Consider the following 22,102-nt stretch of genomic DNA (forward strand, 5'->3'; position numbering starts at 1 on the left):
ATGGCTCCTTCCCTTGGCTCCTACTCAGAGCCTGGGGATATTTCTAGTTCAATTTTCCATTTCCACTAATGATGGAGCATTTAGGAGCCTTTCACAGTAGTTTAGATGTACAGTCCTTAAACAAGATTTAAAAGGAGCCTAATTTCTAGGAATTACTTATTATCTTTGGTAGAAACCATGACATTCCACTGTTGTCCTGAAAGGGAGCCCCTTCCCCTCCATGCCTCAGTTTCTCTAGCTGCAAAAATAAGTGTACAGTTTGCTTCCTTGATATTCAGCCTCTTGTTGGGAGGATCTGACTAATATTCATAAAACAGCTTCACTTTCATAGCCCTATGGAAATATATTGTTCTCATATGGTGAGTCTTACAGTACCAGTCAGGGCTATTTGCTGCCTCCAAAACAAATGGATCACACATGATTTATTCCCTTTTAAAGGCCCAACAGCAACGGAGAGCCTTGCCTCTTCAAGATATTTCTCACCTGAGGAACACATGCATTTTCCTTTTTGGAAAAATACATGTGAAAACCCCAAGTGCTTCCAACTAGCCAGCAGAGCCCATATCACAGTAATGTAAGAATCATAGAATAGTTAGGGTTGGGAAGGACATTAAGACCATCTAGTTCCAACCCCCTTGTCATGTGCGGGGACGCCTCACACTAGACCATGTTGCCCAAGCTTCTGTCCAAGCTGGCCTTAAGAAATGTCCTAGCTATTTGCTGAACGGAGAGTGGTGTAAATATCATGTAGGAAAACTACATCAAAGGAGTCAGATGGAACAGGTGAATTGTTTTTAACATTCTGCCAGTACTTCTGCCTCCCATAAGTACAATCACAAAACCAGGCAAAACTTACTGTCACTGCCACCAATGCTAATGTGGCACAGAGATGGCATATCAAACCACGGCATCTGCAGCTTCTGGAGACTGCCTCATCAAGGCACCTTTCAGAAGGATGAAGTGTAGAGGACTTTCAATAACAATCTACCCTAAAAAGTCTTTCACTGAAGACAATGACTAATGGTGTGATGTTTGACGGGATTTTGAAAAGTGCTTATTTTATGTATATAAAATTGAAGGTGTAATACGATCCCTTTCCAGAAGCTTGATGAGGGAAAAGTGATTCTCTTGGGGTAAGAGGGGGTGATTATAGTTTTTTAGGTCAGAGTCTAATTATATAGAATCATGTTATTTTGCATATCAGCGGCATTCATGTAGGCACAAAGGATCTCTAAACACCCTTTGTTGACTCACTGCAGCATGTCACATGCCCTCTCGAGGTCATTGATTATAATCAAGTTATGTCTTGCACAGGTGATTAGATTTTCTGGTGTGGCTCAAAAATAATGATCTCTTGTTACTGAGAAATATTTAAAACTGTACAGCACTTTAACTTAATAACTTTTAAGAGAGTAACCTTGCTTGAATGACACAGATATATTTTGTGGAAACACTAATGAAGAATGACGACTATCCATTACTCTGCAGACGCATTTCTTTCTGCTGCAGCTCCTCATGTCTCTTGCTGACAATCTCACTTCCATGCTTCTGACCCCCCCTGGCCTGTGCACACGTGTTTCTAGGCTGGGCACCATAACACACTACAGCAATGGGGACAGCCGTGAGCACAGCTCCCAAAATGGTGATTCCTTCCAGCTCCTGGCCCCGTGGTCCTGCTTCTGAGCCTACCTCTCCTGGCAACAAATTGCACTGGGGCTTTACAATCACTGCAGAATGATTTTTAACACTTCTGCTACATGTTAAATCCAAACTAGCCACAGAACTGCACTGTTGGGTTGGAGCCACAAAATGTCCCAGAGTTAAACTGTGGCCATCACCGTGGGGATGAATCTGGAGTAACACTCAGATGAGATTTGACTCAGCTCTGGCTGTGAAGTGGGAATAAAAACTCTGAGATGTGGATTGCAGAAGTTTTGTCCAGAGAATTAGACTTGCTATGCCACACACACACACACTCCCTTTTCTCTCACCCTTCTTTATTTCATTGCATGGTCTAATACAGACTTATATACAAAACATTAAAATTACCCTGGCTGACAAGTGTTTTTTATAAACTCCTGCCTCACTGAGAGATGACACTTTGATTTATTTTCTTTCTTACTTGAATCCTAGGTGTAGCTGAGGTAATAGTCTTAGTTGGGGGTCGTCAGATGATTGGCATGAATCAGCGTGCTTTAACAGCGGTCACTTGCTTAAATCCTCAAAACAACAAGTGGTACCCTTTGGCCAGCCTGCCCTTCTATGATCGAGAGTTTTTCAGTGTGGTCAGTGCTGGGGACAACATCTATCTCTCAGGTAAGCAGCAGATTTCATAGAAACTTAATCATAGAATGGTTTGGTTTGGAAGGGACCTTAAAACTCATCCCGTTCCAACCCCGTGCCATAGGCAGGGACACCTTCCACTAGACCAGGTTGCTCCAAGCCCTGTCCTGTCCAGCCTGGGCTTGAACACTGCCAGAGATGGAGCAGACACAGCTTCTCTGGGCAACCTGTGCCAGTGCCTCAGCACCCTCATTGTAATAAATTTCTTCCTTATGTCCAATCTAAATCTCCCCTCTTCCAGTTTAAAACTGTTATCTCTGGTCCTTTCATTACAGGCCTTATAGGCCCACTTTACATACTGACAGGCCACAGTAAGGTTTCCCTGGAACGTACTCTTCTCCAGGCTGAACAAGCCCAACTCTCTCAGCCTGACACCATAGCAGAGGTGCTGCAGCCCTCTGAGCATCTCTGTGGCCTCCTCTGGACTTCCACCAACAGCTCCCTGTCCTTATGTTGGGATCCCAGAGATGGATGCAGCACTCCAGCTGGGGTCTCACAAGAGCAGAGTAGAGGTTTAGAATCACCTCCCTTAACCTGCTGGCCATGCTCCTTTTAATGCAACCCAGCTGGCTTTCTGGGTTGCAAATGCACATTGCCAGCTCATTTCCAATCCACAAGTATCCCCCAGTCCTTCTCTGCAGGACTGCTCTCAATCCCTTCATCCCCAGATTTACTAGGCTGGGAAAAAAGTTCCCTCCTTACAACATAAGCAGCACAGACAAAGAAGGACACGCCAGAGTTGCACCCAGCTGCTCATGGGGCTGGGAGGTGTTGGGGAGGAAAACAAGTGGAAGGGAGGTTGGAAGAGAAGAATTTCCCTGCTTTTATCATTCTCCATTCCACTATGACATTAATGTTGTCTCAAAGCAGTCAACAGCAATATTTTGCAGTTGCAACATGAAGAAAATAGGTCTGACAACCATCAGGCATGGAAAGAGGTTTCACTGCCATAGAAACACAATTTAAAATACTGCCTGTAGTTGAGTCTAAATGGTGGGTTATGGAATTTGAGACAGACAGGCTGAACTGCTGAATGTGACCTACACTTAACAGTATTTGCTTAAAGAAGCATTCACATTTTGCACTTGTTGTTGAGACCTCTCTTTTGACAGTAGTCACTAGCCCTGTAATCTTCTTAGTTTCCATGAAACTGAAACCATACTTCATAAAAGGCTTGAACTCCCCAAGTAGCTGTCTATGCTGTGCCCATAGCATCATGGTCTGATGATAAAAGAGGAAGCTGGGCAGGGAGGTGCAGATGTATGTGATCCAAGGATGTAGTTGGGAGCACAGATGCAGGAGGCAGTACCAGTAAGGGGTTACAGCTGTTGCCTTTCCCTTGCCGAGTTCCCTCACTGCATTTTCTTCAGTAAATTGCTTCCTGTGCTGTTAAATTCCATCAATACTGCATAGAGGCCCTAAGGATGTATTGGGACTTATTTCTTGATGGGGTTTTTTGCCCGTGCTTGTTTTGCCACTGGAGTGAAAGCCTTCTATGGAAGCTTTTGTAAGAGGTTGATGTTTAGTTATTCTTAGCTGAGGTACTTTTCAATATGTAGAGCCATTTTAGGCTGTGCCATACCTGCTAAAAAAGCTGTTGAATCTTAAATTCAAAGCTTATTTTAGCTCTTTCCCCTGAATCTGGATGAGCAACCTGATAGTACTTGCTGGCTACAGTAGGAGAGCTGGAAGTCCCGCATGGCTGAGTGTCGGTTGCTACTTTGCTGTGCTCAAATTTACAAGATACTGGAAAAAGGGAAGGGGAACCAACAGAAATGGGAATGAACCCCTGCCAGCTCCAAGTACTGGTTCCCACACTGCATATCATAGGTTTGGAGAGTCAGGAAGCCTGGTTTTCTCATTAAACCACGAACTGAGTGTAGTTTCTTTTCCTGGCTTGACCACTGACTCCTAGTGTGGTCTGAAATGAATCATTTCACCTCTTTGTGCTTCAAAATGGGAATAGTAAGACTCCCACTAAGTGGTTACCTTGGAAGCTTCAATCAGAAGTTAAAAATGACCAATATGAGTATTTCACTGGAGCATCCTGAACTATTTCACCAGAGTGGTACATCTGATTCTTTTCTTTATCACTTAATGAAACTAAATTAAGAAATTGTCTCTGAAAATTAGACATTAAGCCTGCAGTGCAAGCACTGACTTTGTTCTGCCCATGTATGTGTGCCTTCAATCTATCACTGTATTAAGTATTTTAGATTTCAGACTGGCCCATGTCTCGCAAGCCGAGATAGGCTGTGCCTCCTGAGCACCTTCGTGCAAGTGTTGCAGTAATTGAATAGACTGGAAGTTACTTATGAACACTGAAAAGGGTCTATCCCCTTATGCACATGTCCCTCTCAGTCTGACATCTTGATTTCTTCATGTCATCTTATTAAAAAAAACAACTAAACCCAGCCTTTGGGGCACATGAATAAATGACACAGATATGCATCATCGGAACAGATGCTCACCATTGAGGGTGATTTATTTTAATTAGTCAAATGTCATTTGAAGATTTTTTACTTTGTGACTGGCTTTGATTGCTGTGTGCAAAGCTGCTGCCATTCCAGGATCTCACACAATTCTCCCCTTTTCTTTCCCTCACCCGCACATCGGTGCCAGGCGGCATGGAGTCGGGTGTCACGCTCGCTGATGTCTGGTGTTACATGTCCTTGCTCGATAACTGGAACCTCGTGTCCCGCATGACAGTCCCAAGGTGTCGACATAACAGTCTGGTGTACGATGGGAAAATTTATACCATTGGAGGGGTCGGTGTGGCAGGCAACGTTGACCATGTGGAAAGGTAAAAAAAGAAAACACAAAAGCATGCTGCTTGCTGGAGCTTTTTCTTCATGCTATGCTAAAGGAACAGTACCCTTTTAAAGGACACGTCAAATAGGCTGTATGTGTTAAAATAAGCTTTTCTAACAGCTAAGAAAGGAGGAAACTATGTAGGATTAGATTTCTTTTTAAAGCTTATTTTTAAAGCTTCAGTGGTAAGCATTGTTTCAAAACCAAAGGTGAAAGCTGCCAGTTTGTTTCGCCGGTTTGCTCGGGGGAGCAAAGAGAGGAATTAAGCTTCTTTGGCCACTTTACTCAGATTATACAATGAACTAATAAACTTCCTTTGAATTTAGTCCTGATGAAAGTCTTTACAACCACAATAATCCTTTTTGTTGTGTTTTTTTTTTTAAACCCCAAAAAAGCAACAGCAAAGTAAGTTTATCACGCATGCTCTCCTGGTAGAGGACCTCAGCCTTGACCTGGCTAGAAGGAAGATCCTGCCTTTGGTGGTCTTGGCCTGGAGCTGGGACCTGCCAAGCTCCAAGTAGAACAACGGCTATGGAAGCAGTTTTGAATTCTTGGCTGAGAGGGAGGAGCTGACTGGAGATGGGAGAGAATGGAAATTACTCTTTTCAAAAAGACTTCAGATATAAGAATTGTGCTTTTCTCACATGGAACTTAAAAAACAAGGAAAGAACAAAAGCATAAAAAGAAATATTTCACAGGGTAAAATTCCAAAACCAACTAATTTCGTATAAACCATAACATTTAATAAAACCACAAATTTTATGTACATACCAATGTTTTCAGTAAAAAATAGAAACTGCCTTGAAACATGGTCTGTGAGAAGATTCCATTCCAAAATGACCAATACAGCCCTAGCCCTACCCAAACACTTCAAAGTGCATACATCTTTGTATGCAAATGTAGTTTGTATTTCAAATGATACATTTTTGTGAAATGTTTTTCCTTAGTGAATCTGGCAACCAAAAATATGAGGGATTTATTTTTCCCTCTTTCTCAGTTTTAACTGCTGAATTTTGGTACTTCAGCACCGTTTTGAAGCAGGCCAAGCCAGAAAGGGATAGGCCTAAGAAAGATTTTTATTAAAAAAAAAGAACATTTTTCAAAAGGCGAGGATTAAAGGTGCTTTCCATCTATTATTTTGGGATTTTGGCGCTGCAACATTTGTGTTCCATTTGTGCAGGGGTTGGTTGTTTTTTTTTTATTTAGGCAAATAGGGCAAATACTGAATGCCAAAACCTGTATTAGAAGTTTATTAATGTTTCAAAGTCAAACACACAGGAAATCAGGAAATGCCAAAAATAAAGCTTTCTTCTGCTGATCTACTTTTTGGCACCATCTTTAATCATATGATGACTTTTCTTTCCCTGGAGGATTTCTGCCTAGTTCAGTGCATGGAACAGACCAGTTGTCTGTCTGTACATCCAGGGAGATCTTATGTGGTGCTGAGTGGCCACCATTCACATATGGCTCTAGTTTTGTGTTCCTCTGTCTTCACAAATTTGTCACTATTTGACCTAGGAGACACAGGTGTGACAAATAGCCCCTGGAAAAGACGTGTGCCGTGGGACAAGGTCTGTAGGCAGCCTTCCTTCCCACCCCAGGCACAGACTGAACAACTGACGCTGGTGACAATGCTCTCAACAAGTCAGGGAAATGCAGACAGCGAAGAATGAATGATAAATCATGGCAGTGAATGCAATGTGTGAGCATTGCCTCCCTCCTTAACCTTGAGCGTAAGAGGACAGTGCCCTCAGGACTTGCTTTGAAAGAAATCATGTTTTATGCAGATTTATGTACGATTTCTGAGGGTGTTTGTCCTGTAATTTAAGTCAGTAAATTTTTAACTAGCAGAAGTGGTTTTGTGAACATAGGAAGGAGAGAGCCCAGTGTTTCAGCCCATCTCTCGATAAAGATGAACATTGAAATAGTGCTGTGGGTGCAAGGGTCTCATTTCTGTTTCTGCTCTGATTCTCGTGGCCTCTCTTTAACAAAGCATCCCAAATGCCAATCACTTGAATGAACTCCAAATCAAGCAAAGTCACCTCCTCTCCTTCCTTCTCATCTCAGTCACCCAAGCCCTTGCCACAAATGACTTTGCAGCCTGCAAAGTCACACGCAGGCCCTCAGCTCAGGGAGAGCAGCCGTGCTGGTTTGCAATTGTAACGAGCCCACCAAGAGACTTGGATGTGGGAAAGGAGCAGATTTCCTCCCTATCATTTCAGTGCATGCTGTCGCAACCACAATAAGGATGTCTTGTCATGGGGATTTGCTAAACCCGTGGTTATAATTAATCTGCTATTGTCTATAAAGTGAGTTGTGAGACAAAGCCATGGAAAAAGTGCAACATGGCCTCCTTTGGGTTATGCCAAGAAATTAAAGAGGGGGATGACAGAAGCAAAGCATGACATGGTTGAAACTGTGTGGTTTGGAAAGGGAATTTCAGGATCTGCTATTAGAAACGAAGGTGAGAAAAACCTGACCTTGTAGCTGTGCTGAGCAAAGTTAGGCCTTTTAAGACAAAAGCATTTGCCATTTGGATGAGGCAGCTAGTTTGTACAAGATCAGGAATTTTAAGCACTGTGCCCCTTTTTGCAAGCAGTAACTCTTCCTGAATTTGGATGGCAACTCTAAAAAAAACACATGAAAATACAAACTAAAGTCACTTTAATTACTCAGTTGTCTGCTGTTTTATGCTCAGTTAATGCCCACTTCTTGACTCTTACTTCCTCTCCTAACCTCAAGAGCTACAGGCAACTGAGGTTTTCCCACCATATTTCTGTGTGGGCTGCACATTGCTCTTGTATTGTTTTGCTTTCGATGGGACACTGAGATACCACCTCTTAGGAGGGGGACACCTCTCTGTCATTCCAGCAGATCTTACAAAAACAATATATTAAAATATTGTGACATGATCATATGCTCCAAATCACATGATACCAAAAATTACATTTACTTTTGAGGTTAACGTTGTTCCCCTCAGTGTTGGATTTCAGGGTCGCACACTCTTGGGTTTCAGTTCGTTTTTCATCTCAAAGGTGGCATCTGACATTATAGCCCTGCTGTCCATCCAGATGGAGGTATGGGGGCTTATCCAGGCCTAATACACAGTGTGGTCCTGGGCTGTGCCACCAGTGTGAAGGGCAAGGCACTGGTCACCCTCACCCACTGGGCCACCTACGACTTTTCATTGTCCACATGCAGCTTATCTTTCCCAACCACATTTTGCTTTCTGCTTGCTCAGTTAGCTCAAGTGTGTCCATGGCCAGTTTTGGCCAGATTTTGATGCATATGCACTGGCACGGTGGAGGGCATGTCTCCAGTCCAAAGCAACTTATCCTGACCTCACCTCAGTTAGCAGCCCCAGAGCAAGGAGCCTACAGGGTGTTTCACCACAGTGGGTCTTTGAAGACAGAGAAAATAACATTTTCTCCCAGTTTCCATCTTGTTTTCCACCTGTTTTTTTTTCTGGAATTCTTTTAATATTTCATCCTAAATGGTTAAACTCTCACAAAGATGTTTTTACTCTATTCCGTTTTTTAAAAACAAATGTCAGACCATCTTAGCTATACATGCTGCCACCTAATTCATCTTCTGCACCATTAGAAAGCATTAAAGCAAGGAAGGGCCACTGGACTCCTAATGATTTATGGCATCAGCTCCTGAGCTCCTGTCTCTGTGCTTTTGGTTGTGTCATTGATGCTGAAAGGTGCAGCCTCAACCAGAAATTCTGATGCCACTTAAATCAGTGGGTGTTTACCCATCAGCTTCAATAGGGCCGAGATTTTTTACCTTTTCTCTGCCATTTGTCTGTAAAGAGGCAGTAAAAATTCTGGCTCAATGGATAATATTACAGGACTATCAGTCACAAACAGATGAGTAGGAGTCATTCATTACTCATCTTAAAACAATATGCATGTGCCAGAGGGGCTGAGTTATATGTCCATTTTTGTTGCTATACATGGGTATATGTTCAGGGAGAGTTATGTTTTTGGAATGAGTGTTTAGGGAAATAACAGCATGGCTGCAGTTCTCCATCAAGCCCCTCTGGCAAGTTTCTGTGTGACAGGGAGCAAGTCATTAGGTGTTAGGCGAGAGGGTATTACACTTTCTGTCTTTTTCTGAAATATGAGTTGAGTTGGGAGGCGGCGAAATGAAGTGGATCCACGAACTAGGTTTTTAGATAATGGATGGGCCCTGTAATATATGCAATTTGAGAGCTGAGAAGACTGCGTATGCTGACAAGACAATGTATGTGACTAAAAGTGTGGAAATGTGGGTGCTTTGTGGTTATTATCTGTTTGAAGGACAGGGAAGATGAATCCCCTTGACCTGACAGCACTTCTACAATAGGGTTGTCTAAAATTGGAAGATTACTTTGGCTGGCAGTCTGTACCTGGAAGACTGTCTAAATATTCAGTGTAACAAATAAGCTTTGTAAGCTTTAGAAACTGCTTCAGAACCTGCTGTTTTACTGAGATGTGGTCACACAGGAATTAGGGCTTCTCCCCAGGAAAAGGTGGTGGAATCAATAGCCCAACTGGAGTGCATCTACAGGAGTGTACAGCATGAGTAACAGGAAGAGCTGGAAGCCATTGTGCAGCAAGAAACCTAACAACATAGTTCCATCACTGAAACATGGTGGGATAACTCAGCTAGATTGCTGAAACAGATGGCTATAAACTCTTCAGAAGGGATAGGCAAGGAAGGCAAGGCATTGGGGTAGCCCTGTATGTTAGGGACTTCTGTCCCTAGGTGCAGGTAACTCAGAAGGCCTACAAGGATGCTGTGAGGTTATGCAGGGAGCAAATTAGAAGGGCCAAAGCCCAATTAGAACTTAACCTGGCTACTGCTGTAAAAAAACAATAAGCAAATGTTTCTGTAAATACATTAGCAACAAAAGGAGGGCTAAGGAGAACGTCTATTCTTTGTTGGATGTGGGAGGATACACAGTGGCAAAGGCTGAGGAAAAGGCTGAGGTATTTACTGCCTTCTTTGCCTCAGTCTTTACTAGTAAGACCAGTCATTCTCAGGATACCCAGCCCCTGATCTAGAAGTCAGGATGGGGAGCAAAAAAGTCCCCATAGTCCAAAGGTAAATGGTCAGTGACCTGCTACCCACTTAGACACACACGGCTGTGCAACCAGATGGGATCCCCCCAAGATTACTGGGTCTGCTGATCACCGAGCCACTTCCCATCATTTATCAGCAGTCCTGGCTAACCAGGGAGGTCCCAGTTGACTGGAGATTAGGAAATGGGTCATTCACCTAAAAGAAGGGCCAGAAGGAGGGTCTGGGGAACTACAGACCTGCCAGCCTGGCATCAGTGCCAGGGAAGGTTATGGAGCAGATCATCTTGAGTGCCATCACGCGAAACGTTCAGGACAACCAAGTGATCTGGACCAGTCAGCGTGTCTCTGTGAAGGCAGGTCCTGCTTGACTAACCTGATCTTCTTCTGTGACAAGGTGGCAGGTTACTGGCTGAGGGAAAGACTGTGCGTGTTGTCTCCCTAGACTTTAGTAAAGCTTTTGACACTGTTTCCCACAGCAATGTCCTGGAGAAACTGGCTGCTCATGGGTTGTATGGGTGCACTCTTTGTTGGGTAAAAAAAAACTGGGTGGACAGCTGGGCCCAAAGAATGGTAGAGAGTGGAGTTAAATCCCATTGGAGGACAGTCTCAAGTGGTGTTCCCCAGGGCTTGGTACTGGGGCTAGTTCTGTTTATTATCTTGAAGGGTATATTCTGATTAATATGTTTGAGATAGGAAGGCTTTACAGGGTGATCTGGATCGGTGGTCCAAGGCCAGTTGTATGAGGTTCTGTAAGGCTCAGTGCCACGTCCTGCACCTGGGTCACAACAACCCCATGCAATGCTACAGGCTTGGGGCAGAGTGGTGCTCAGTGGAAAAAGCTGCCTGGTGGAAAAGGACCTGGGTATGTTTGTTGACAGCCGGCTGAACATGAGCCAGCATGTGCCCAGGCATCCAAAAGGGCCAGTTGGCATCCTGGCCTGTATCAGAAATAGTGTGGCCAGCAGAGCCAGGGCAGTGATCATCCCCCTGTACTGGACACTGGTGAGGCTGAATATTGTGTTCAGTTCTGGACACTCGCTACAAGAAAGACATTGAAGTGCTGGAGTGGGTCCAAAGGACAATGAAGCTGGTGAAGGGCCTGGAGCTCGAGTCTTATAGGGAGCAGCTGAGGGAACTGGGGTTGTTTAGCCTGGAGAAAAGGAGGCTCAGAGAAGACCTTATCACTCTCCGACTACCTGAATGGAGGTTGTAGTGTAGTGGGGGTTGGTCTCTTCTCCCAAGTAACAAGTGATAGGACAAGAGAAAATGGTTTCAAGTTGCTTCAGGGGAGGTTTTGATTGGATATTAGGAAAAAATTCTTCACTGAAAGGGTTGTCAAATATTGGAACTGGCTGCCCAGGGAAGTGTTTGAGTCACCATCCCTGGAGGTGTTTAGAAGAGGTGTAGAATGCTCTGACAACACCACCCAAGTCTTGGAAGGCAGACACAGGGACTGTGAGAATGAAGACCTTGGACCCACTGTAGGAGAGGATCTGGTTCGAGACCATCTTAAGAACTGGACCTGATGAAATCCATCTGCAGGTACTGAAGGAGCTGGCAAATGAAGTTGCTGAACCACTGTCCATCATATTTGAAAAATCATGGCAGTCAGGTGAAGTTCCCAATGACTGGAAAAAGGGAAATATAACCCCCATTTTCAAGAAGGAGGAAATGGATAACCCAGGGAATTACAGACCAGTCAGTCTCACCTCTGTGTCTGGCAAATCTTGGAGCAGATTCTCCTGGAAGGCATGCTAAGGTACATGAAAAACAACAAGGTGCTTGGTGACAGCCAGCATGGCTTCACTAAGGGGAAATCCTGCCTGACCAACTTGGTGACCTTCTATGATGGGGCTACAGGGGTAGAGCAGTTGATGTCATCTACCTGGACTTGTGCAAAGCGTTCAGCACTGTCCCACACGACATCCTTGTCTCTAAATTGGAGAGACATCAATTTGATGGATGGACCACTTGGTGGATAAAGAACTGGCCAGATGGCTGCATGCAAAGAGTTGTGGTCGATGGCGGAGTGTCCAGCTGGAGACCAGTAACGAGTGGTGTCCCTCAGGGATCGGTGTTGGGACCGGTCTTGTTCAACATCTTTGTAGGTGACATGGACAGTGGGATTGAGTGCGCCCTCTTCAGGTTTGCCGATGACACCAAGCTATGTGGCTCGGTTGATACGCTGGAGGGGAGGAATGCCATCCAGAGGGATCTTGACACACTTGTGAGGTGGGCTGATGCCAACCTCATGAAGTTTAACCGTGCCAAGTGCAAGGTCCTACACCTGGGTCGGAGCAATCCCAGGCACAGCTACAGGTTGGACAGAGAAGAGATTCAGAGCAGCCCTGCGGAGAAGGACTTGGGGGTGTTGGTTGATGAGAAAATGAGCATGAGCCAGCTTCAGTGTGCACTTGCAGCCCAGAGAGCCAACCGTATCCTGGGCTGCATCAAAAGGAGCGTGAGCAGCAGGTCGAAGGAGGTGATCCTGCCCCTCTGCTCTGCTCTTGTGAGACCTCACCTGGAGTATTGTGTGCAGTTCTGGTGTCCTCAACATAAAAAGGACATGGAACTGTTGGAACAAGTCCAGAGAAGGGCCACGAGGATGATCAGGGGACTGGAGCACCTCCTGTATGAAGACAGGCTGAGAAAGTTGGGGCTGTTCAGCCTGGAGAAGAGAAGGCTGCAAGGAGACCTCATAGCAGCCTTCCATTATCTGAGGGGGGCCTATAGGGATGCTGGGGAGGGACTCTTCATTAGGGACTGTAGAGATAGTACAAGGGGTAATGGGTTCAAAGTTCAACAGGGAAAGTTTAGACTGGATATAAGGAGGAAGTTCTTTACTGTAAGGGCGGTAAGGCACTGGAATGGGTTGCCCAGGAAAGCTGTGAATGCTCCATCCCTGGTGGTGTTCAAGGCCAGGTTGGACAGAGCCTTGGGTGACATGGTTTAGTGTGAGGTGTCCCTGCCCACAGCAGGGGGGTTGGAACTAGGTGATCTTAAGGTCCTTTCCAACCCTAACTATTCTATGATTCTGTCTGGTACTTGGCGACATGGTTTAGTGGTTGGACTTGATGATCTTAAAGATCTTTTCCAAACTATATGATTCTATATCTCTATGATGTCTTAAGAAAATTAATTAAATAGCTTTTTCCAAGGCTAATTTCTTAAGCCCCTCAGAACAGTCAAGAAGAAAACAAAAAAGGCAAAAACCAGCAATCCATTAATGTGATTTTAAACAACATGTGAATTATCTGGTGAGCAGATCAGTATGACACTGTACAGCTTTATTTTAAATAACGGCTTTCCTACAAATAGATTTAAATAATGTATAAGAAACTGGAGGGTGCATGTCTGTAAGCAACTAACTGTGGTGTAAGGATTTTATAATGTGAATAAATGAAGATACTCATATAGCTGTTTAACCTAGAAGGGGAAAAATTAAGAGACTGAGGAGAGAAAAAAATAGTGTTTTCGGGTACTGAAGAGATTAAAAATGAGCACATTTCTCAAAAGAGAAGCAAATGGCACAGCTTGAAATGAATGGTTTTCTGCTGTTAATACTGAGGTGGTACGGAAAGAGCAAGAAGGGAGGCATTGAATGAGATGAGTAAAGCAGTAGGAAGATCAAGCCTACTGATGGAATCCTAAGAGTGGAGAATTGTGGAAGCCAGCAAGGTAATTTCTGCATGTGCTCTTTTCAGTCCTCGGCTGTATTTTCTGCTGAATCGGATGATTTGTCATATCATGAGTACATAAATAACACATAAACCAGGGGATAGTGACTGCACAAGGGTCAGGTGAGACGACAGTTCTTGGTGCACATGAAGCAACAGACCAGGGGACACATGTCCTGCATGCATGGAAAGTCTGATGTCTGCAGCCTGGCAGGGCCATAGACAGCAGGGATGCAGGGACTGCTCTGAAGGCAGAGGAAGGTATGCGAGGGGATGTGTGTAAAACCACACGTGAGTCTGTAGCATACAAGGACTGCAAAACCAGGAGTCAGTCATGAGAAAGGAGATGTCCTTGAAGTTTCAAGTTCAGGAGGTTGGATGGGCTTGGTAGGCCCATAGCCAAGATAAGCATGGAATCACCAAGACTAGAGGGAGCAGTGGAGGAGAGGGAAGGAAAACCTTTGCTTGGCATGAAGCCAGCTCCCATTAAGTCTCCACCTACAGCTTCAAACAGGGGAATCAAATGCAAAGCTTGCCTAATGGAAAGAGATCAATGTGATTATTCTTTAAATCAGTTCTCTCCCCGCTGGCCCCTGAGCAGAGCCAGCGTTAAAGGCAGCTGAGGAGCCCCAGTAGCACTAGTGGCAGTGGAGTGACAGCAACACCAGAGATGATACAACACATGGAAAGGCCCTAGGGCAGAGAGGTAAAGCAGGTGTCATTATTTCCTGTCCTGGAAGGTTACGAAGATTCGACTTTATTCATTTTTAAACCAATTTTGTTAATCTGGTGCAAATCCTTGTGTGAACATATTAGGAGCTGACTTGCGATAGAACAAAATGATGGAAACCTGCCTTGCAGAGACTTAAGGAGCTTAGACTACTTAGTTTATCACGTACAAGGTGAAGAGGTGACTATTATTTTCTGCAAGTCCATATGTGAAAGAGAGAGATTTGGTAGCAGACATCTTTATAATCCCAACAGGAAAAAAAAACTACTTACTTTCTCATGGGTGGGAGCTGAAGCAAAACAGAGACTAGAAAACAGGTCTACAGTATTGCAGTGAGGGAATGAACCAGAGGAATAAATTTCCCAGAGGGATGGAGGGACTTGATGGACACATATCAGGAAGCCTTGAAGGCATCATCATCTTTTCTTCAGCCCCAGGGGTAAGTTAGGCTTGTAAGAGGGTTGCTCCACTGTACAGCCCATGTAAAACCCACATTAGATGTCTGTGTTAGGTGGACAGAGACTTGTTTCCACCTACTTTATGGTTCATTGATTTTTTAAACCAAATGACCCTCAAGACAAGAGTGGGTTTTTTTAAGCTCCACTTGCACCTATATCCAGTAGATTTGCAGCCTTTGGCTTTCAGCAGATGAAGTGAAACTGGCCATTCGTGGTTTCCCAGTGACAGATGCAGGGTGGGAGAAAGAAAGATCAGTTCTGTCATCATAAAGCATAACTGGAGAATAATGAAAGTGGGTGAAAAACAGGGTCTGGGGGACCTGAGGTCCCAATAGTGATATTCATCCAGAAAAAGGATGATTGTTTCTGTAATTGGACGCTTTCTCCAGTGTTCCTATAGACATTGGTCCTCAGCCACACCAGCTTGCAGGATATGTGAAGGATGTGACCCCTCCTTTCCAAAAATGTATTGGAATGATCAGAAAGTCACTGGGAGGAGCACATCTGTTTTGGGAACTGTGGTCTGCCAGGTACTTCTGCCAGTGCCAGGGAAGGCAGCGTAGCCACTCACCGTCCATCTTGAGCCACTTCAACTGTCCACAGATGTTCCTGGTGCTAAGTCAGATTGGATGGTGTGAGACAATACATACTGAGTGACAAGTATAATTTGTATCTTAGAAGCCAAGGTGCTAGAAAGGAACATTAGGTCAGTTCTCAGCATTATTGCTTTCCCTTTTCTAACCAATTATAACCAATTTCTTAACCAGCTTTTAATAAGACATCAAGAATTAAATAATCAAGCCCCAAATTATTGCTGTAGATGAGTTAGCAAAATGTGACCCAAAAGCAGTGTACAAAACTGTATTATGCAAGATTTTTGCATATCTGCTAGTATAGACCAAGTGCTGCCCTAAGTGTTGTGGGCAAATGCAGGAGATGCAGCATATGCTGCCTTCCTTGGAGGAGGCGCTTGTGCATTCAGAATGCGTCTGCAGGCTCAGGTTCGGTACTAAGTGTTAAGAATCAGCCCAATAGAGGTGTGTCGTGTTGATTGCTCCCAGCACCGTGTTGTTTAATCTTGTTATATTTCTCCCCTTTGATCAGTTGTTGTAGATGAATTTAATTTCTAGGTAACTAATTCAGAGCATTGTACAAGGCAGTTCTCCATGCTCATTAGAAGGGACTTGCCTAATTTTATTTTTTTTTAGTTAAAGTTTGCCTCCTTCTTGCTTTTGCCTCAGTTTTATGAGTGTGTTAATTACTTTCAGTTCTATTACTTGGAAACTCATTAATGTGTCTTCATTAAGAACATTATTCTTGTGCTGTTTCAACCATTTATATTGTCCCCAGGTTTGGGCAGTGAAAACTTGAAGGACGTGTTATAAAGGGAAAAATCCCTTGTTGCTAAATCATTTTTTACAGATGGGTTCGTGGCCATGGATTCATTTCATGTTTGCATATTGCATATCACTAATATTAAGATCAAAAAGCCTGAATGGGTGACGAGGGCTTCTGTTCTTGCAGTCAACAATTCTGAATAATCACTATGCAGGAAACTCCTATTTGACTGAATGTGCCATTACATGGAAATATAGAAGCCTAAAAATCATGTTATTTTGTGCTGTCTCCCAGACTCATTTTAGAGCAGCTATTTGGATCCCTGCCACATTATCTTTAAAGAAAAAAAATTGACGTCTGTGCTTGTGACATTGTCTAAAATGAATCTTCATCCGTGGATTATTAACTGCACATCCCTTATGGTCAATGGCTTAATTAAATCAGATACTGATGACCTTAAAACTAATTTAGCACTTTCATGCCTACTCTTTTCTGTTTGCTTTATGTCAAATATGGATGCAACGGTGAAATCTTATTCCAGCATTAATGTTTGCAGCATCCTGCAATGAAGCACAGTAGTTTGATTTGCACAATGAAAATTAAATGGAAGCAGCTCATTCTGGCACAAAATGTACATCACTGGCCAGTTAACCAGAGGAAAAAGAGCTATTGCGTTGCATTATGTGCAGGTGAGATGTGTTCCACAAGCTGAACAACTGAAGAACATTAACATTTGCCTGCCTGCAGTCTCTATTGGATATCACCATACTGATTTGCAAGAATAATCTCATTGTATACTCATTAAAAGAAATAATTAGTGGAAGACATCTTAACAAAGATGTCCTGAGTTTCTTTGGCTTGGCCTATAATGAGATTTGAGAGGCATATACAGAAAACAGAAGCAGCTTTTTCTGGGCTTTTCTCAATGTTTTAAAAGGTTAGAAAAAGCATTAATTACACTGTTTACTGAGTGCTTGAATTTGTAGGATGTTAAAAAATACATTTCCACCTCTGCTTTTCTTCTGCTTGTCAAGCTGCCTTTCTGTTGTATCGCAGCCTGCTTTCTTTACCTGTCTATCTTGCCCAGCATTGTGTCATCTCAGCTCATTCCAACTGCTGTTCTCCTAGGTACGATACAATAACCAACCAGTGGGAGACCATCGCTCCCCTGCCAAAGGCCGTCCATTCAGCTGCCGCGACTGTCTGTGGTGGGAAGATCTACGTCTTCGGTGGGGTGAATGAAGCCAGCCGAGCTGCAGGGGTCTTGCAGTCCTACATCCCTCAGACTAATTCATGGAGTTTCATAGAGTCTCCCATGATCGGTAAGGAATGCGTGGTGTGAGAGTAAACCTGTAGTACAACAGAGATCTCTGTGCTACAGGCATTTTAATGCCTTTGCAGAAAGCAAATGAGTTGGGGGGTAGGGGAAGATACATTTATGACATATTGGCAGGAATGCATGGTATATTATACCAGAGAGGCAATTATCTGGATCTTTACTGAAGGCAACTGTCACTCATTAATACAGCTAGTTATCAGCTAGAAGTGATGAGTTCAAATTAGAGGAAAAAGGAATGCAGTTATTGGGTATGGACAATTAGTAATTTTAGATCAAAAAAAATTGCGAAGTGCAGTGAAACTTCATCCTGGTGTCATGTGTTGCTCCATGCAGTTTAACAGCACCATCAGTTAATGGGTTATTACTCATGGTTTGTTAAGATGCCGCCTGCCCTGTGGGAAGTAGCAGTCATTCTTAACTGGGATTTATCAATGGTGTCCACAGGAATACAAGCTTCAGAGGCTGAAATCTCCAAGACACGTAAATTATTAGAACTGTGTTTGTACATTATGATGGCCCCAAGGTCACTGAAAATTTTACTGAACAAAGAGCAAGACAAGAGGCCAAATTTTCCAATGTACCAGCCAGTGTCAGCGGTGCAGACTTGCTTCCAAAATGAGGATATGGCTCATAAGTTTGTACCTTACTTGCTTTCTGTTATGATTTGCACCGTGAGCGTTTAGGTTGCTTTTGGAAATGTGGTTTAGTGTTCAGCATCACAAGGACATCACTGCAGAGTAACAGCCAACCTGGGCCACCCACTCTGCGCTGGGTGGCTGTGGGCAGCCTTCTGTCTGACTATACTTGGCTGCCAAAGAAACAGCACTCATACAGTCAAAGAGAAGCTGTTTTGGGGTGGCTTGCTTTGCAGTGAGCAGGGACATCTTCAACTAGACCGGGTTGCTCAAAGCCTCATCCAGCCTGAACTTGGACATTTCCAGGCATGAAGTATCTACAACCTGTCCGGGCAACCTGTTCTGGAGAGGGTGTAGATGCCTCATGCTTGTTTCACCACCCTAAATCTGTTAGTCACATTGAAACTGTGACATGAGGTTTTTAAAAAATCATGGTCTCATTATTGAGCCTGGTAGAGCCGTAGGAGTGGCAAGTAAGAAGTTATAGAAGCACAGTTATGAGGTATTCAGGTAAGGTCTGAGAATATTCAGAAAGCTAAACCAAGCTGTTCTTTTTATTGTAGCTTGTTAAAATTATTTTGACTCTCTTGTTGGGGTTCCCTAGTAGGTCAGGTCATGAGGAGCTGGCACAGTCATGGTGTATCCTCCCCTATGCAGAGGGTGCTGCTGTTTTTCAGCTCCCTTGCTGCTGTTTGTGTCCAGCCTAACATAACATGACATGCATATGATGCAGCATGAAGCACCCAGCAGGAGGGCGTTAACCAGCAAAAGTTATGTTTATGTAGTACAGCAATGCAAACAACCTTATTGCCTGGCTTTTTCTATCACGTGGCTACAGCTGCTGCTGCTCATTTAATCCACTGACGGACAGTATGAGGTTTTCTGGACTCACAGCTTATTGCAAAAATGAATGCATTATGCAAAGAGGTATTCCTTTTCCTCACGAAAATAGTGCAAGTGCCACAGGAGCTAAGAAATCATTCCCTGGGCTTGTTATTCTGCCTAGCAGGCATCAACACCAAGCATGCTTGGAAAAAATGATCCAAACCATTCAGAGTTGGGTTCATCACCGGTTTTAATAAAGGGGTGCTATTATTTCCTAACAAAAATACATGACACCGATGAAGTTAAAGGATGGTATTCATGTTTTCTTGGTGTAATCAAAGTTAATTAGTTAAGCTGAAGGCATAAAATACATGATAAAACAAGGAGTTGCTGTGTCTTTGCCGGGAAATGTACAATGTCAGTTTATTTGCAAATAAAGTGAAATAACACAGACCCTGAAAAATGGCACCCCGTGGAGAATGTCTGGGAAACTGCACTGATGTGATGCATGATCTTCACTGAAAGGCAGTAGGAATATTGAGATGATATACTTTGATTTCTTCATCTCCACAAGAACCATATTGTCACCTGCATTTGTAAAGTATACCCTAGAAGTGGATGCTACACCAAGTATGGTACAGTCTAAACCCAACAAGGGAGTAGAAGGACCCTTGGAGTGCTTTTTGCAAAATGGAGCTGAGATGAATTGTGGGATGATCACTGCTGGGGTGCCTTTGACATCCTCAGAACTTTTTTGTGTTGATTTGTGAATTCTTGAGGTATCTCTCTGAGCTAAGGCAACTGAGCTATCCTGCGGTGAGTTGTGCTGTTTAAGGTCACCCCAGATATCAGTGAAATCCGTTTGACCTCAGATAGGACAACAGGTTATTTGAGAACACTGCAAGCACGTTCAGATGTGCAACAGTAAGAGCAGATATTGAAAGTAGCCAAGGTCTCTGGAGGTTTTTAGACCAACAGTACCAGTCTCAAGTCACTGGTATTTTATGATAGCAAGTTGAACACAATATAGCACACATTTGAACCCAACAGGCCCATCTCTTCCAAAGCGTTGTGTGCCAAACTTGCCCAAGGCAACACTGGCATCAACCATGGCAAGGGGGAAGGTAATTTTTTTGGCTAATCTCAATGGAGGTGAAGCAGGCTGGATACTGATATCCTACCTGTGCAGAGAAGATACGAAGTAGGGACCAATAGCAAGTCCATGCAGCTCAGCCTCTGCTCTCGTCTGCCTGGATTTCTTCTAGGAATAAGCAGTGAATTCACTCCATTTATTCTTTAGCCCTTAACGGCCAGGAAGTGTTGGGACATGGATGCTTGCGTACAGTAGGTATGACACTAGGCTCACCAATTCGCTGCACATGGATGTTGTGGTAGCCTTTGGGTAGGTGTTAATTATACACATCTGTGTTTGAAGAGGAGAGGGTCTTTCTCAGTTTCCCATCCTTTGCCCCACATCTGTCCTCCCCAGCTGTGGAGGGATAGATGTTGGTGCATCAGTGCAGCCCACAGATTGATGTTACTGGAGTAATGTAGCTTCCCAGGGCTTCCACACTGCATATTCTTGGTAAATCACATCACACATCACTTTCGTGTTTTGAGCTCTAAGAAGTTTGCTGCTGTGAAGCCAAAGTCCTACAATAGTAAATGAACCCAGGCTACCTACTTGCAGCTCCTGCCTTTCCATATCTTGCCAGGCTGCCCTGTATCACTCTGCTAAAAATATTCCATGACCAGCTTCCTGAGGCTTGTCTTATTTAACAGGATGGCTATAGACATGCTGAAGTCAGTGGCTGTTACTAAGCCTAATTATCTAGTCACTGCCTTTTAGTTCACTTTGTGCCTTCATGCCAGGACACTAAAATATACCTTTTTTTGACACTCTGTACAGTCAGTGTCTGTACTGGTGGAATTACAAGTTTTTATTAATGTTTCTGGATTGCGCAAAAACCAGTGTTTTGTCATCACCACTATTAAATTTTAAAATCTGGTGAGAACTATGGGAACACAGAGGTCAAAGATCTATGAGCATTTTAGATTTCCAATCAAGTATCTAGTTCCTCACCATGCCATTTACTTCTGCAGTAATATGTGGGACAATCACAGAGCTGAGAATGTAAGAAATATCTGGAAAACAGCATTAGTAGCATCCGTGCATATTTACTGCACTGTCCTGTAGCTTAGTTTGGTTAAAATGCATAATCATTCCCATTAACTTATTTTTGGAATTTACAAGAAAAATCAGACACATGTCCTGCCCTTTTCCCCAAGGCCAATAGTTTTGTACCTGTGTGTGGGTTTGGCCACCTCTCACTTATTAACTCTCAAAGCAATGAAGGTTTCATCTCATCCTACAGTGTATTTTTCTTGCCATGACTAGTTCTTGGTGTTTATCCCACTAGTAAGTTTGAATATTACTTTCCTTTGTCTCACCCATTTCTCCTCTGTATATGCCGTATGCACCGTTCAGAATGTTTTTTTCCACTCCTTGATGTGTTCCCACTGCACATACTTTCTCTGCCTTGCTACCTCCCCTTCATCTGTGTGGCCGTGCTTTGTCCAGCTCTCTTCAGTTCATCAACATTTGTCTCATAATTTGATGCTGAAACTGCCCCACAGTGGCAGGTGGAGCTTTCTGTTTTGGTACTGGTGATCCCACCACACATACATGAAATGCAGCATTTGTAAGTGAGGATACTGAACTTCAGGGTCCAGGAGGAAAGTTTGCTCAAGGGTCATTGAGGAAACCACAGGGCCCTGCAACCTGTTGTATAATTACAAGAAATCAGCCAAGAGGAGACACCGTGCCAGAGGGCTGACATCCGAGACCCTCCTGTTAACTGCAGTAGCTGCACTTTA

At 43.7% G+C, this 22,102-nt stretch overlaps 1 protein-coding gene across 3 annotated transcripts in view; it reads left to right on the plus strand.

Annotated features, from left to right (window-relative positions):
• KLHL29 (kelch like family member 29) overlaps positions 1-22,102 on the plus strand; it is a 403,241-nt gene that overhangs the window by 363,235 nt on the left and 17,904 nt on the right. For all 3 annotated transcript variants that reach the window (XM_061460941.1, XM_061460942.1, XM_061460944.1), the window contains 3 exons: positions 2,134-2,316; positions 4,966-5,146; positions 17,555-17,748. In XM_061460941.1, the coding sequence (XP_061316925.1) occupies positions 2,134-2,316; positions 4,966-5,146; positions 17,555-17,748 (558 nt within the window). The remainder of the gene's footprint in view (positions 1-2,133; positions 2,317-4,965; positions 5,147-17,554; positions 17,749-22,102) is intronic.

Source organism: Pezoporus flaviventris, unplaced genomic scaffold (assembly GCF_033815535.1).
Source record: "Pezoporus flaviventris isolate CSIRO_AGI_PZ_B2104156 unplaced genomic scaffold, CSIRO_AGI_Pfla_v1 ptg000031l, whole genome shotgun sequence".
Classification (NCBI taxonomy): domain Eukaryota; kingdom Metazoa; phylum Chordata; class Aves; order Psittaciformes; family Psittacidae; genus Pezoporus; species Pezoporus flaviventris.